The sequence below is a fragment of the Bombus impatiens genome, unplaced genomic scaffold (assembly GCF_000188095.3).
Source record: "Bombus impatiens unplaced genomic scaffold, BIMP_2.2 scf_0349, whole genome shotgun sequence".
Classification (NCBI taxonomy): Eukaryota; Metazoa; Arthropoda; class Insecta; order Hymenoptera; family Apidae; genus Bombus; species Bombus impatiens.
Window position 1 is genome coordinate 68,331 of NT_176768.1, and position 13,421 is coordinate 81,751.

At 29.2% G+C, this 13,421-nt stretch overlaps 6 protein-coding genes across 8 annotated transcripts in view; 3 read left to right on the forward strand and 3 right to left on the reverse strand.

Moving 5' to 3' along the window:
- Positions 1-1,499, forward strand: part of LOC100749884 (RYamide receptor-like) — a 48,032-nt gene extending 46,533 nt beyond the window's left edge. The window contains exon 7 of the mRNA XM_003489602.4: positions 458-1,499. Coding sequence (XP_003489650.1) covers positions 458-657 — 200 coding nt within the window. The 3' untranslated portion in view covers positions 658-1,499. The remainder of the gene's footprint in view (positions 1-457) is intronic.
- A 1,998-nt stretch (positions 1,500-3,497) lies between these two features.
- Positions 3,498-6,333, reverse strand: LOC100748881 (inositol polyphosphate 1-phosphatase). Its single transcript, XM_003489593.4, has 5 exons — positions 5,953-6,333; positions 5,610-5,855; positions 5,168-5,438; positions 4,606-4,774; positions 3,498-4,533 (listed from the first exon to the last, which is right to left on the reverse strand). Exons 2-5 carry the CDS (start codon positions 5,820-5,822, stop codon positions 4,089-4,091), a joined length of 1,098 nt encoding a protein of 365 aa, XP_003489641.1. The 5' UTR covers positions 5,823-5,855; positions 5,953-6,333; the 3' UTR covers positions 3,498-4,088.
- Positions 6,334-6,744: 411 nt separating this feature from the next.
- LOC100748644 (protoporphyrinogen oxidase) lies at positions 6,745-9,351 on the forward strand. Its single transcript, XM_003489591.4, has 2 exons — positions 6,745-7,978; positions 8,156-9,351. Exons 1-2 carry the CDS (start codon positions 6,848-6,850, stop codon positions 8,486-8,488), a joined length of 1,464 nt encoding a protein of 487 aa, XP_003489639.1. The 5' UTR covers positions 6,745-6,847; the 3' UTR covers positions 8,489-9,351.
- On the reverse strand, positions 8,087-10,502 carry LOC105680787 (transcription initiation factor TFIID subunit 13). 3 transcript variants are annotated; one of them, XM_012385783.3, is made up of 5 exons: positions 10,293-10,502; positions 9,845-10,082; positions 9,639-9,740; positions 8,388-8,440; positions 8,087-8,302 (listed from the first exon to the last, which is right to left on the reverse strand). In XM_012385783.3, exons 1-4 carry the CDS (start codon positions 10,317-10,319, stop codon positions 8,436-8,438), a joined length of 372 nt encoding a protein of 123 aa, XP_012241206.1. In that variant the 5' UTR covers positions 10,320-10,502; the 3' UTR covers positions 8,087-8,302; positions 8,388-8,435. The 3 variants fall into 3 exon arrangements, with proteins under 3 accessions (XP_012241206.1, XP_012241205.1, XP_012241204.1); XM_012385782.3 differs by having other exon boundaries at positions 8,087-8,440; XM_012385781.2 differs by lacking the exons at positions 8,087-8,302; positions 8,388-8,440 and having other exon boundaries at positions 9,246-9,740.
- LOC105680785 (putative methyltransferase C9orf114 homolog) lies at positions 10,407-11,984 on the forward strand. Its single transcript, XM_012385778.3, has one exon. The coding sequence runs from the start codon at positions 10,525-10,527 to the stop codon at positions 11,659-11,661; it is 1,137 nt and encodes a 378-aa protein (XP_012241201.1). The 5' UTR covers positions 10,407-10,524; the 3' UTR covers positions 11,662-11,984.
- On the reverse strand, positions 11,723-12,915 carry LOC100749001 (ribulose-phosphate 3-epimerase). Its single transcript, XM_012385780.3, has 4 exons — positions 12,545-12,915; positions 12,323-12,430; positions 12,021-12,242; positions 11,723-11,943 (listed from the first exon to the last, which is right to left on the reverse strand). The coding sequence occupies exons 1-4, from the start codon at positions 12,779-12,781 to the stop codon at positions 11,827-11,829; spliced, it is 684 nt and encodes a 227-aa protein (XP_012241203.2). The 5' UTR covers positions 12,782-12,915; the 3' UTR covers positions 11,723-11,826.
- Between the last annotated feature and the right edge of the window lie 506 nt (positions 12,916-13,421).

Genomic DNA, 13,421 nt, shown 5'->3' on the forward strand with positions numbered 1-13,421 from the left:
AATAGAATATTTCGAATAGTATAAATTTTATGGAAATGTAACATTCAACTAACGACTTTATCTAAGTAAGATACATTTTTAATAAGTGCATTTAGTTAGTTTACGCTTTAAAGATTCGATAAAAATTTTAAATAATTCCTTAGCTGTCTTAATTAATATAAAACGTTAGGAATAAAATATTCTTTAGTATGTAATGTGTAAGTAATCAATATTAGGCTTCTAATATTCACGGTTCATTCCATATCAAGTTGACAATTTTTTAATGTTGACACCAGAGATTCCTTTCGATGTGAAATATAATGAATTCGATGTAAAATTAGGGAGAGTTTAAGATATCATTTTGCTGGTTTCGAGTTTATTTAAGAAATACGAAACTTCGAATTCTACGATTTTTGTCACTAATGTAGGGAGACCAATGTATTTAACTATACTAAAAATATGGTTTTTTGAATTGCAGGTATCAATGATTCGGGCCATTCCGTTTTGCGACGTATGAACACATGCACAACCTACATCAGTGTCCGCCGCAAAACAAACGGAAACCATACTGCACCCGTACGAAGCGCCAGCATCCGGAATGACTCGTTTCGACCAGTGAATCAACCACTACAACGACAACTCGTTTATCTTGAATCCCACACAGAAGAACAACTGTAAAAGGACTTTTTAATCAAATTACATGTGATTCCGTGTTAAATAAATAAATATGGAAATAGAAAGTACAATATAAGAATACTTAAATGATGCAAATGTTTATAAGGAAAGAAGTACGTAATATGTATAAGAAAATATTGGAAGAACTTCAACGAAAAAATTGAATAAGTTCTGCAGAGAAATTTGTGACTATAAATATAATGACGATTTGCGAGAAATCATAAAATGAGCGTAACGTGGGTTTGGATGGATTTAAGAGAAGAATATTTTCAATTAAGATACTATCATAGGTTTTGTCCTTTTCGTACTTAATATTCGTAGACCAAAAAATATTCGGCCAATCATGTTGCTAGACCCGAATTCGATCGAACACTTGTCGGACGGGTGCTTTCCCAATTAAACTGCTCAGGCCAATACCTGGCGAATACTTTCTCCCCAATTCTTAAGAAGTCACGATGGTTGCCACCTATAATTCTAAGCTTTTTTATACAAAGTATGTAAAAGAAAAATAATATAGGTAGATGAGAGTTCTATACATATATATATTTATGTTTTATTTAGTTACAATATTTCGTCCCTTTTGCAACAAAATTAGGTTTGTTCGATTGATGAAATAATGATATATTAAAAATTGAATAAAATATTAAATAGAACTCGAAAACTAAAATACAATTTAACATATTTTGTCTATCTATTCGTGTAAATAGCAATATAACATTGATGAAGGTTCACTAATTTAGATTCAGAGTTGTACCATATTGTAAACAAAAACTGTTAAACAAAAAGAGATTTCTAACATATTACAAATATGTGAAACATTTTCTTCGTTTTTCCTTTTCTACTTCCTTAGAATTTTTTTTAAGCCTTTTAAATTTGTATACTATCTATGCGCTATTTTTATTTAAATATTGCACATTGTTACATTGCTTAAACATTAGTTCTTATTCTAGGTATGATTATATGTACATTTTTATATATGCTTATATACAACCGGTAGTATAAGAAAAAGGATATATACATATATATATATAAACTATATAAAAATAAAGAAAAGAGATATTTGAGAAAAAAAACAAAAGTTATGTATATAATTTCAGTCTCTTAACTTCTAATTATTCTTTCATTTGTACCTCTGTTCCTTTATGTTGTTTCTTAAGAGATGGCTTGTTTATTAAGTTGTCAATGATCTTCAGTTCTTTAATTCTTGAACTCTTTAGCAGCTTGCTGGTGGAGTGTAGTAATTTGAATGTTAGGAATATTGCCATAATACATGATCCAGATCTTGATAGTTGTGCTCGCAATTGCAAGACTTGCAAGCTGTATCCTGAATCAGATCAAGTCTGAACAGGCTGAATGTCAAGTTCTCCTTGGCCTGCTCTTCCTCTGTGTACCCATATTACCATTCGTTTGGAGGCTTGCCAACAATCTGATCGAGAGACTGGAAGAAATTGGTTATTTGTACTTTCAACCGCTGCCTTCTATATTTCGTTATCTTCAATCCTCGTGTATGACGAGACATATATTTTTCATGTTTAAATTGTGTTGATTTATCGCGGCTTTAAGGGAGTAGATTTTTAAACTCTGTAAAATGTTCTGTGAATCTGCATAAATCAGATATAATTTGGTGAAGGCTGTGTTGATAAATCCTACGGCTAATTCGACCGCCGCGCATTCTACCATGAAAACTGAAGCTATTTTGAAGCATCTGTGGATAACTGAAAAGATTACCTTGATTTTCTATAATTGTAGGCTATTCTATAAGTGTAGGCACTGCAGTTGTGCATTCTGCGATGTTGCAGATTACGGCCACAATCGCTGGGCTTTCATACGGAGTACTATGAGAATTTCCAGACTTATTACGCAGCGCGATCTTGTGTCTGCAACCTACGATATTATTGGATTATGTCGGTAAATCCATGCATATACACTCGGTTAGTAAACTGCAGCGTGGCTGCGACGGCTTGCCTAAGAATCCCGCAAAAGAACAAAAGAAGTCGACTTGGAACGATGCTTTTTTTTAACAGAAAGAAGTTTTAATTTAAAGCGCAACGTGGTACGTTGATATCGCAACAATACAGCATAATTATAATTAAAACGAATATATTATAATCGTAATTGTAATGAAAAACGGGAATCTTCGTATATCTATTTACTTCGAAATAAATTGTGAAAAATTATGAAAAGTAAGAGTTACTCATAAAAAGTAGTTTTCAGCGTAGGATGGTGTTAAATGCAAAATCCTAACAAATACATTGAGACGTTATGACAGCGGCCAATTTGAAAATCTTACCCTTCCCATGGGAGTTTCCAGACCTGTGTATACGATCGTCATGCACATAAACACAGGATACATATAATTCCTGCATCCGCCGTAGCAAATTGCAGAGGGCGTGAAAATTTTCAAATCTTCTTCGAGTGTGAATTGCAAATTTGAAAAAAATTTTGATTCATTAGACACAATGTAATTGAAAAAAATACGTATTTCTTTAATAACTCGTGAAATTGAAAAATTCAAGCTATAGATCGTAATTTTTTTATTAATAATTACGTAACAGTGCCTATTATAAAAATTCATAACGAATTTTGACCGATTTGTGTGAAGTTAGTTACGGATAAATATATACTGAAACTATCGAAGCAAGTAAAATGCGTTTAAACGTTTAAAATATTGAAATTTCCGATAAACGCGAATGAGTATATGAATATTTTCATATCGTATACGTTGTATAAAATATGTACTATGAATTAATTTTTTAAGTGCGTTATACATATATTTAATCGTGAGTGCTTAGTGTTATATTTGAAGAAATATGTGAAAGCTGGAATATAACAACGTAATAAAATGCAGGATAAAAAATCGTAAGTGAAACATAAACCATTTTTATTGTTTAGTTGTGATATTATATAACATTCTTTAACATTTTATATAATTTAACATTTATGATTTTAAACAACGACATTAGTCATATTTAAAAACGATAAATACTTAGTATGCAAAAAAATCAGATAAATTTAAAAATATTCCATATACCCGATGCAAATTCCAATTTCTAAAATTTTTGCTTAAAATTGTATTTATTAAATTTAAACTAAAATATATATTTGCATAAAAGCAAAAACATAACTTCTATTAGAGTTAGCCTACATACACACCATAGAGGCATGATTGATTTGTAGAAGTACTATTAAAAATTAAATTAAATTAAATTAATAATAAAATATATATCGAATACAATAAACATTTGTTACCGAATAATTAAAAAGTTAAAGAAATAAAATTAATATTAAATAAATAAAATTGCATTTAAATGCAATTAAATATTTGCACATAAATGCAGCATGAATTAAATCCTTTCTAAAGTACTTTCAAATATATATATGTAATACGTACCATTAGCACTCAATAAATAAAATAAGTACATAACATAATACCATTATTTGCATAAAATCGACTTTAATGTTTGCAAAGTTTCAAAGTTTCGGTACGCTATCAAACCATTGCTATTTGACAAATTGGTAGACATCGGTAAATATTTTACATCCATATAGTCAGAATCAGGATTACTTATAAAACTTTGGAATTCAATAATACCACCATCTAAAGAACGTAGAAGAGCTTGTGGGCCACAAGTATCCCACTTGTATGTAGATCCTTTAGATAAAATATAAGCATCGACTTGTCCGAGGGCAACGCTTAATATTTTATAACCAGCCCCAGCTGCTTCCACTAAAGTGAAACCAGCGCCTAAGAGTTTAGATTTCACATTTTCATCCTCAACTCTACTCAGGACAATTATTTTTTTGTTGGTAGTTTCTTTCACTATAGAACATGTCCCAACATCTTTTTCCATAAATCCCCAGTAGCAATTGCCTTTCCATCTATGAAATGAAGTGTGAAACTCATTGACTATTGATATTGTACAAGTATAAATTAAATTTTGATCCATTTACCGTAAATCCACATTTGTATAAAAAGGCTGATTAATTACTCCCACAATTGGTATGCCTGTGCTTTTCAAGAATACTCCAATCAAGACAGTGACACATCGTAAACCACTCATATGTACGCCAGTGACTTCATCTACCTTTTCACTCCCATTTATATAATCAGCAGTTGAATCTACAAAAGTTCCATGAATTGCCCCTCGGGCATGCTTTATTAAACTAAAAAAAAAATAAAAAAAATAGAGGCTTTAACATACTCATACAACATGACAGAATACCATTAGTATGTATTATAATAAAGTAGAATGAAAATATACATAACAAAAAATAGAATAAAAAGAGAAATATATAGTAGATACAGAAAAATATGCAAAATTTGAAGCTACTTTGGATAATACTAGTACTTAAAACAATAAAAATAAATTATATGAAAATGAAGATATTTACCATATAAATTTCCCAGACATCGTTTTAATAAAAATAGCAGTATTAATATTATTTTATATCTGTTACATATATAGTAAATCTTTATTTTAGAGCATTTAAATTACACTGTTATGTTTCTTACCAATTGGATCTATCCATATACCAAGATCATAAATATCAATATCAAAATCAAAAGGTAGTTCTACTACCATTGGAATATCTAAGAATTGGACATCCTTATGAACTTCAGTGGCTAATAATTCAGCAGTTGCAATATCACTACCCATCACTTTGGCTAATAGTTTAGTGGTTTCTTCAACAGTCGGACATACTTCAACCACTATAGATTCACCCATGGCATTGCTGAATGTATTAGTTTCCTCTCCTTGCACTACCTTAGCCAGTTCTGGAAACTAATTTTCTATAAATAACTTTTGTTTTATATTCTTCTTTTTGGGAAGATATATCTAATATAATATATTGATATAGTTGTTCTGAACCAATTATACATATGTTTTCAGTCATCGTTTATATGTGGATGTTTGTGAACAAAACAATGAACTAAATATATACTAGCAATTTACCTCTAATCCTATGTCGTGTTTGATCGTTTCTTGAATAAGAACATCTGCTAAGGTTTTGAAATCTTGGAAGAAGCGTGGATTCTTTTCTTCCTCTGATTTTTCTTGTACAAGTAATTTAAATAGAGCGTCATTATGCCTGCAAGCTCTTGCAATATTTGCTGCTTTTTCTGAAGCTTTCAGAAGAATAGACAACAATCTGCTTCCGTCTTTCATTGTAACAGTTAATGATTTTCCAAATTTTAATAACTATAAAATTAATGATTTGTTAAAAAGTTGAATTTTTAAATAAGCACTAAGTATTAAAAATTTATAGACAATATTTTTCAAAACATGAAATACATACGTTTTCTTGCACCGAATCTGTTAAAGAATCGTTTGGCGGGAACCCGTGCAAATTCTATTATATAATCGCAGATTATTGATACAGCAGCATGTAGCATGAAAACGTAACAAGTAATATAAATGCGTTTGCAATTCAAGCTCAGAATATCTGAATATTAAAATAGTCATTCATGCATTATAATTTCAATGACGCAAGCGGAAATTTCCATTTTTATCTTAATCAACTCAGTACAGTCTCATCAAAATAAGATAGTTAAAGATATAATTAAACGTGTTTAATAAAAATTATTATATGACAATTATTATATGATGATAGATAAATTTGTCACCATATTATTTGATTAAATTTTTAACTAATGTTAAATCGATATTTCTAAAATATTTGGTTATCTTATTGCTTATAATCATTCGAGCAATTAAAGAAATAGATATAAAACAATAATGTACAATTCAATAAAAATACAAAATTAAGAAATTTGTTTACATTGGTGTTTATTTCCAAATAGAAAGTGTCACTCTTACACATTGAATTTTTATTTCATGTGCATACATAACATACAATGATTCAAACAATGTATATAACCTTTCCTAAGCATGAAATGCACTAATATAACATTGACAGTGCATTTGTAATTATTCAATTATTTGATTTTTTAAAAGTTTCTTTTTAAATTATTGACTTAATGAAAAGAAGTCTGAATTAGTGTAGTACATATAATGTAAAATTGCTATAGAATTTAACAAAGAATAATTCATTTTAATAGCAGAAAAGGAGAAACATAAGTATTATTTAATTTATTTTAAACAGGATAATACGAATATATTAATTTGTGTACATATTTTATCCAAAATAGATTTAATATTTATTAAACATTTGAATATTTATGTAATTGAACATGACAGCTATACTAGGTGGTGGTATATCAGGTTTATCAGCTGCATATTATGCTCTTGAAAATCCAAAACTGGCTCCACCAGTTATATTAGAAGTTTCAAATCGTGTAGGTGGTTGGATACGTTCTGTAAAACAACCTGATGGAACAATCTTTGAAACAGGTCCACGAGTTATTAGAGCTAACTCACATGATTTATTGAAATTAATAGAAGAATTGAAATTATCATCTAAAGTTATTCCAATTAAAGCTGAACATCCTGCTGCTAAAAACCGATATATTTATGCAGACAATGTATTGCATTGTTTACCTAATTCCCTAAAAGGAATTATAACAAAAAATACGCTGTTAAATCATTCTTTAGCTAGGCTTCTGTGGAATGATTTTAAAGCAGCAAAAGTTCTTAAAGATGACGAAAGCATATATAATTTCGTAGAAAGGAGATTTGGCAAAGATGTATCTGAAAAGATGGTTGCACCAATATTATGTGGAATTTGTGGTGGTGACATACATCAATTAAGTGCAAAATCTTTTATGACAAATATATTTGAAACAGAACAAAAATATGGTTCTGTATTTATGGGTCTTGTACAGAAAAAATTTTCAGATATATTAAATAAAAAAGAAAAAAAAGAAGTTACATTGGAAAACACAAATGAGACTCAAAAAATAGTAAAATCAAATAACATATCTTCACTTTTAGTACAGAAAGCTAAAAGAGAATTATGGAGTACATGGGGACTAGAAGGAGGTTTTGAACAATTGCCTCAAACACTGGCTGAAAATATTACTAAACGTGGAGTGAATATAAAAATGAAACATAACTGTGAACAAATAATATTTAACGAAGATTGTGTAGAATTAATTGTAAATGGAAAAGTTGAAAAATATTCTCATATCATATCAAGTTTACCTGCTAAAAGTTTAGCTAATTTAATTCAAAAGCAACACCCAGAACTATCTAAAGAATTATATAGTATACCTACAGTAACGATAGCTGTAGTTAATCTCCAGTTTTCTGAAAATGTTTTACCAATAAATGCCTTTGGGGTTCTCATTCCACCAAAAGAAGAAATTCCAATTTTGGGTATAATATTTGATTCGTGTGCCCTTCCTCAAAATTCCAAAATGACAGTATGTATAAATATAAATATTTATTACACCAGCTTAATGCTTTTTATAATAAATTTTTATAAAGTAACTTTGCGGTGACATAAAATGATTTTTGACTTTTAAATAATCTTTCACAAATATATAGTGGACTAGAAACATTTCTTATTCAATATATACAATTTTTGTTTTCAAATCCAGGTACTGACAGTAATGATGGGTGGGGCATGGTTTGAAAAATACTTTGGTAGATGCTCATCTGAAGAACATTTAAAAACGGTAGCAGTTAAATATGCAAACAAACTTTTATGCATTAATGAAGATCCCAAGGCATGTAATGTTTCCATTCTGAAAGATTGTATTCCACAATATATAATAGGTCACGCACAACGCTTAACTCGCATCCATGATTACATCTCCACGCATAAAATACCTTTAGCATTGTGTGGCTCTTCATATCACGGTGTAGGAGTCTCTCATGTTATTCTGTCAGCAAAAGAAGCTGTTTCTAGTATCAATCAGTGTATGATATAGCTTTGTGAAATTTAATTAATCAATTTTCTTTGATTTAAGAATGAAACAATATATATACATGCAAGAAATTAAGCCAAAATAATTTTTTAAAAAATAAACTGTAATTTAACTTGAACTAAAAACATGCATTGTTCATGCTGCTTAATGAAAATAAAGAGAGCAATTTACACAATAAAATAGAAATAATACAAAAATTAAGAGAGATATCATAATATAAAAATTAAAGAATGAATGAAAGTATAAAAAGTAAATAGGACATAAAATAATTATTCCAAACCAGCATTTTATTATACTAGAGCTGTGAAAAGATTTTATAGCTATTAAAATAAAACATAGGTATAAAATATTTTTTATTATAAAAGTGTAAAATATATATATATATTGTGCATGAAATAAAATATAGAACATTTAGTACAGATATAGATTTTTGTTTTATACTCTATTTTACATATACAATACTACTAACACTACATAAAAAAAGAAATAGCACTCATATGATAATTATCGTATTTTATAATAGATCTAAGTATTACTATTAGGTTGTCCGAAAAGTGTCTTTCCTTTACAGATATGTCTTTTACAACGATGCATCTTTATACAAACATAAAACCTAATCTGTCAAATGTTGTGATCTTTATTTTGATAGAACAAAATGGATCATACGTAATTCGATACAATAATACAAAACGGAAAATGTTGTGCATCCATTATTTCCTTATAAAGCGAAAGAAACTTTTTGGACGACCTAATACTTACATAAACCCCCAAATATATATGTTTATGCATATTTTTTTTTATGTAACAAAAACATTTAAGCAATCTTAAGTATACTATAATCTTCCAATTATGTAGATAAGCAAGCATGAAGTATCATAAAAATGCAGCACACAAGCATGTAGCATTCCGTTCTTGTAAAAACTGTGCAACTACTATAATGCAGTACTTAGATCATTTATGTTCAAACTCTATCTGAGCTTTCTCAAAATCATAAAAATAACTGTTTATACAAAAAAACTTTTTATAAAAAAAAATATATGAATATAAATATATATATATATGATTCTCTAATAAAATAATAAATTCAGGCAGAACAAAAGTATTTTGTTATATGCTTTGATATTGACAAATTAAATTTACTGACTAACAGTACCTGCATATTTAACTTCATCGAATGCTTTTCTAGCTTTCTTTAATTCTTCATTCATTGTTAGGAGATCTTTAACTCTTGCATATTTCCTTGGGTCTTTCCTAACTGTAAAAGAAAATTTTCAATTTAACAAGCCAATTTAAAATTTATGGAAAGATAATAATTTATAAGACATTATGCAGAAATCAATATACATATCTTATTACTACCTAAAAATACGATATCCTCTACTTGCACACGACCGGTACGACCAATTTCCATAGCTCTATGTGTCATTTCGGTAATAAATTCAATAACAAGATCTTCTAATAAATCTACACTTTCTGTATAAGGATTTTGATCATCACCAAAACCATACATCATACACCGTAATTCTTTCGAAAATAATCGTTTTCTACCACCGGGTAAAGTCCCGCCAATCGGAATTTCTGCCTCTTCATCTTCGAACTGTGAAAACACAATTTTTTTTATATAATTTTCATGAATAATCTTGTTTATTAATTTCAAAGACACATACTTATTAAACTAATTTTAAACATGTTTGAAATAAACATAATTAAGGTTAGACATTTTGCCTTAGAAGTAATATTAAATATCTCGCTTTATTAAATTAACTATCATAATATAAAATTTTATAAAAACAAATTTCATAAGAACCTGTTCGAAACCTTCTTCCGTGGCCATAATTTGATGTAATCGTACGAATTTAACAAAAATTCGAGAATTCTCTTACTCAATGAAAAGATATGTACAAACAAAAACACTGCCTGTCACGTTCACACCAAATGTTCAATGGTTTTATTAATCTGTGAAATTTTCTGCAAGATAATTGTGGTAAATGATAAATATCTTAAAGTTTAAAGGAAGTGTTTGAAAAAATTAAAAAATTATGCCACCTGTAATTCCTACACCGAAAACTTGGAAAGAAACCAATCGTTTATACAAAGAACAGCGAAAGAAATGGAAGGAAGAGAGGTTAGCAAAAAAGCTTAAGAAAGGAGAAGCTAAAAAAGAATTACAGAACGAAGTAGCTAAACTTGTTGAAAGTCATTTCGAAAAAAAAGACATTTCGACTTTGAGTATCGCAGTTCCTGGTTCAATTTTAGATAATGCTCAGTCACCAGAATTACGAACATATTTGGCAGGACAAATAGCACGTGCCGCATGTATTTATAAAATAAACGAAATCGTCGTTTTTGACGATAAAGGAGAGATAACTGAAAGTGAAAAGAAGAAAATAAGAAATGACGAATTCTTAGGTGAAAGACGAGTTGGATGTTTGCAATTAGCTAGAATATTGCAGTATCTTGAATGTCCACAATATTTAAGGAAGTATTTCTTTCCGATTCATAAAGATTTGCAGTATGCTGGAGTATTAAATCCTTTGGATGCTCCACACCACTTACGTCAGCAAGATATATCTTTGTATAGAGAAGGAGTAGTTACAAATAAGCCAGTTAAACCTGGCAAAGGTTCTCATGTGAATGTGGGATTATTAAATGATGTTTCTGTGGATAAAGTATTAACGGATGGATTAAGGGTTACAGTGAAGATACCCAAAGACCAACCAAATCCGAAAAAAATAAAAGGCTTCATTGTTCCACCTGATGTTCCCAGATCAGATACTGGAATATATTGGGGATATACTGTGAGATTAGCTAATAATCTTACAGAGGTGTTAACTCAATGTCCTTATAAGAATGGATATGATTTGACCATTGGTACTTCAGATAAAGGAAATTCTATTGATGATGTGGAATCAAAAAATATTAAATACCATCATGCTTTAATAATATTTGGAGGATTGTGTGGATTGGAAGCAGCAGTAGACAATGACCCTAATTTGAATGTGGATGATGCTTCTTTGGTGTTTGATCAATATTTAAATACTTGTCCTCAACAAGGATCAAGAACTATTAGGACAGAAGAAGCTATTCTAATCACTTTAGCAGAATTAAGAACAAAAATATTTCCTAAAGTCTCTTTGTTGCCAAATCCCCAGTTTGACAATTTTACAAATATATAACTATCAGTGAATATAAGTGACTGTAATGACACCAAAATAGAAAATAATAATTTGCCTTCTTATTTTGGTAAAAAATTCTAAACAGAATTTTATATTTGCAAAATTTGTAACATATAAGTATAACATATCAATCTTATATGTAGAAAAGATACTTTCCTTTCCTTCTTATTTACAATTATTTTGCAATGCACAATTTACTGTGTCTCTTAGAGTTTTGATAACTTTGGCTTGATCAGAAGAACCTATGACAGCTGTTCCAGAAACGATCATGTTTGCACCAGCCTAAAAAAGAATATATATAATGTTCTTTTTGTTATAATATATGTTAAAATATATATCTACTAAATTTAAATACATACCTTTGCACATGCACCAATAGTTTCTGGTCCAACACCTCCATCAACTTCTATATCCAATGTAGGATAATTTTTCCTAAGCCATGATACCTTTTTCATCATTGGTTCCATAAACTTTTGACCACCAAAACCTGGTTCTACAGTCATAATTAATACCATATCTGCTAATTCAACATAATCCTCGACTACATTTACTGGAGTCTGTGGTTTAAGTGCTACCCCAACCTTTCATTTAAAGAAATAACGTATTTAGTATAATCTTTAACCAAGCAGGTTTAATTTCATTGAAAATATGAGGTACATACTTTCATTCCTGTTTCTCTTACTTTTCTGCAAACTAGTGGAACATCGTTTACTGCTTCAACATGAAACGTATATTGGTTGACACCAGCATCAGCCATTGGCTCTATCCACTAAGGTAAAGGAAAAGTGTTCAATTTATAGATAACATTTCTTCAAATAAAATGTAAATAGAAATGATATACAACTGAAAATTTAAATTAAAGAAAAAGCAAGGTAAAATATACCAGATTGGGATTAGAAACCATCATATGCGTTTCAAAAAAGGCATCTGTTACTTTATTTCGAAGACACTTTACTAATGGGTGACCAAAACTAAGGTTAGGTACAAAGTGTCCATCCATAACATCTAAATGTAAATAATCAGCACCACTATTAATTAATTTTTGTGATTCTTCTGAAAGTTGTGACAAATCAGCGTTTAGAATCGAAGGTCCAATTTTCGCAGTCAATTTTTTTGCCATTTTTTAATTAGATTGCTACGAACAAGTGACACGTGTCTTCAGTTATAACAATATAGCATTATCAACTGGACTAATGATCTTTCATACAAGGTCATTTTTTTCTTCTCAGATTCGTTGTATTAGTTAAGAAATGTAACGAATTATACATACATTTAAAAATCTAACTCAATCGAGGAAAGTCAGGTAGGGAAAAAATAAATATAACACAATGTTTATAAACATTGTACGAAATGAAATACACTTATTTATACATAAAAATATAGCAGTTCACAATAGACAATAGATTATGATAATTTCATACGAATAAGTGACTAAAATAATAAAAACAAGTAAAAATTACTAATTAATACTAATAAGTATGCAGTAAGCGAAATAAGAATCGATGTCAAATGATCGGCCATCGTTTCCTTTCCATCGAGTTTTCTAGAATTTAGCAATTAATCTTCGCTTTAACCAAAGTATCTTTCGTTATGCTTGCCTATTGACTCGACTTCCAATGTACATATATAATAAATAAATAATTCGTTTAAATACGAAACGTCGTCGCAGTATAAACAATAATTAAATATTGCAATAGCTTAAAAAAGATCGCTACTTTAAAATTGCTAACGTCATTATCATAATCAAATACAAAAACTCT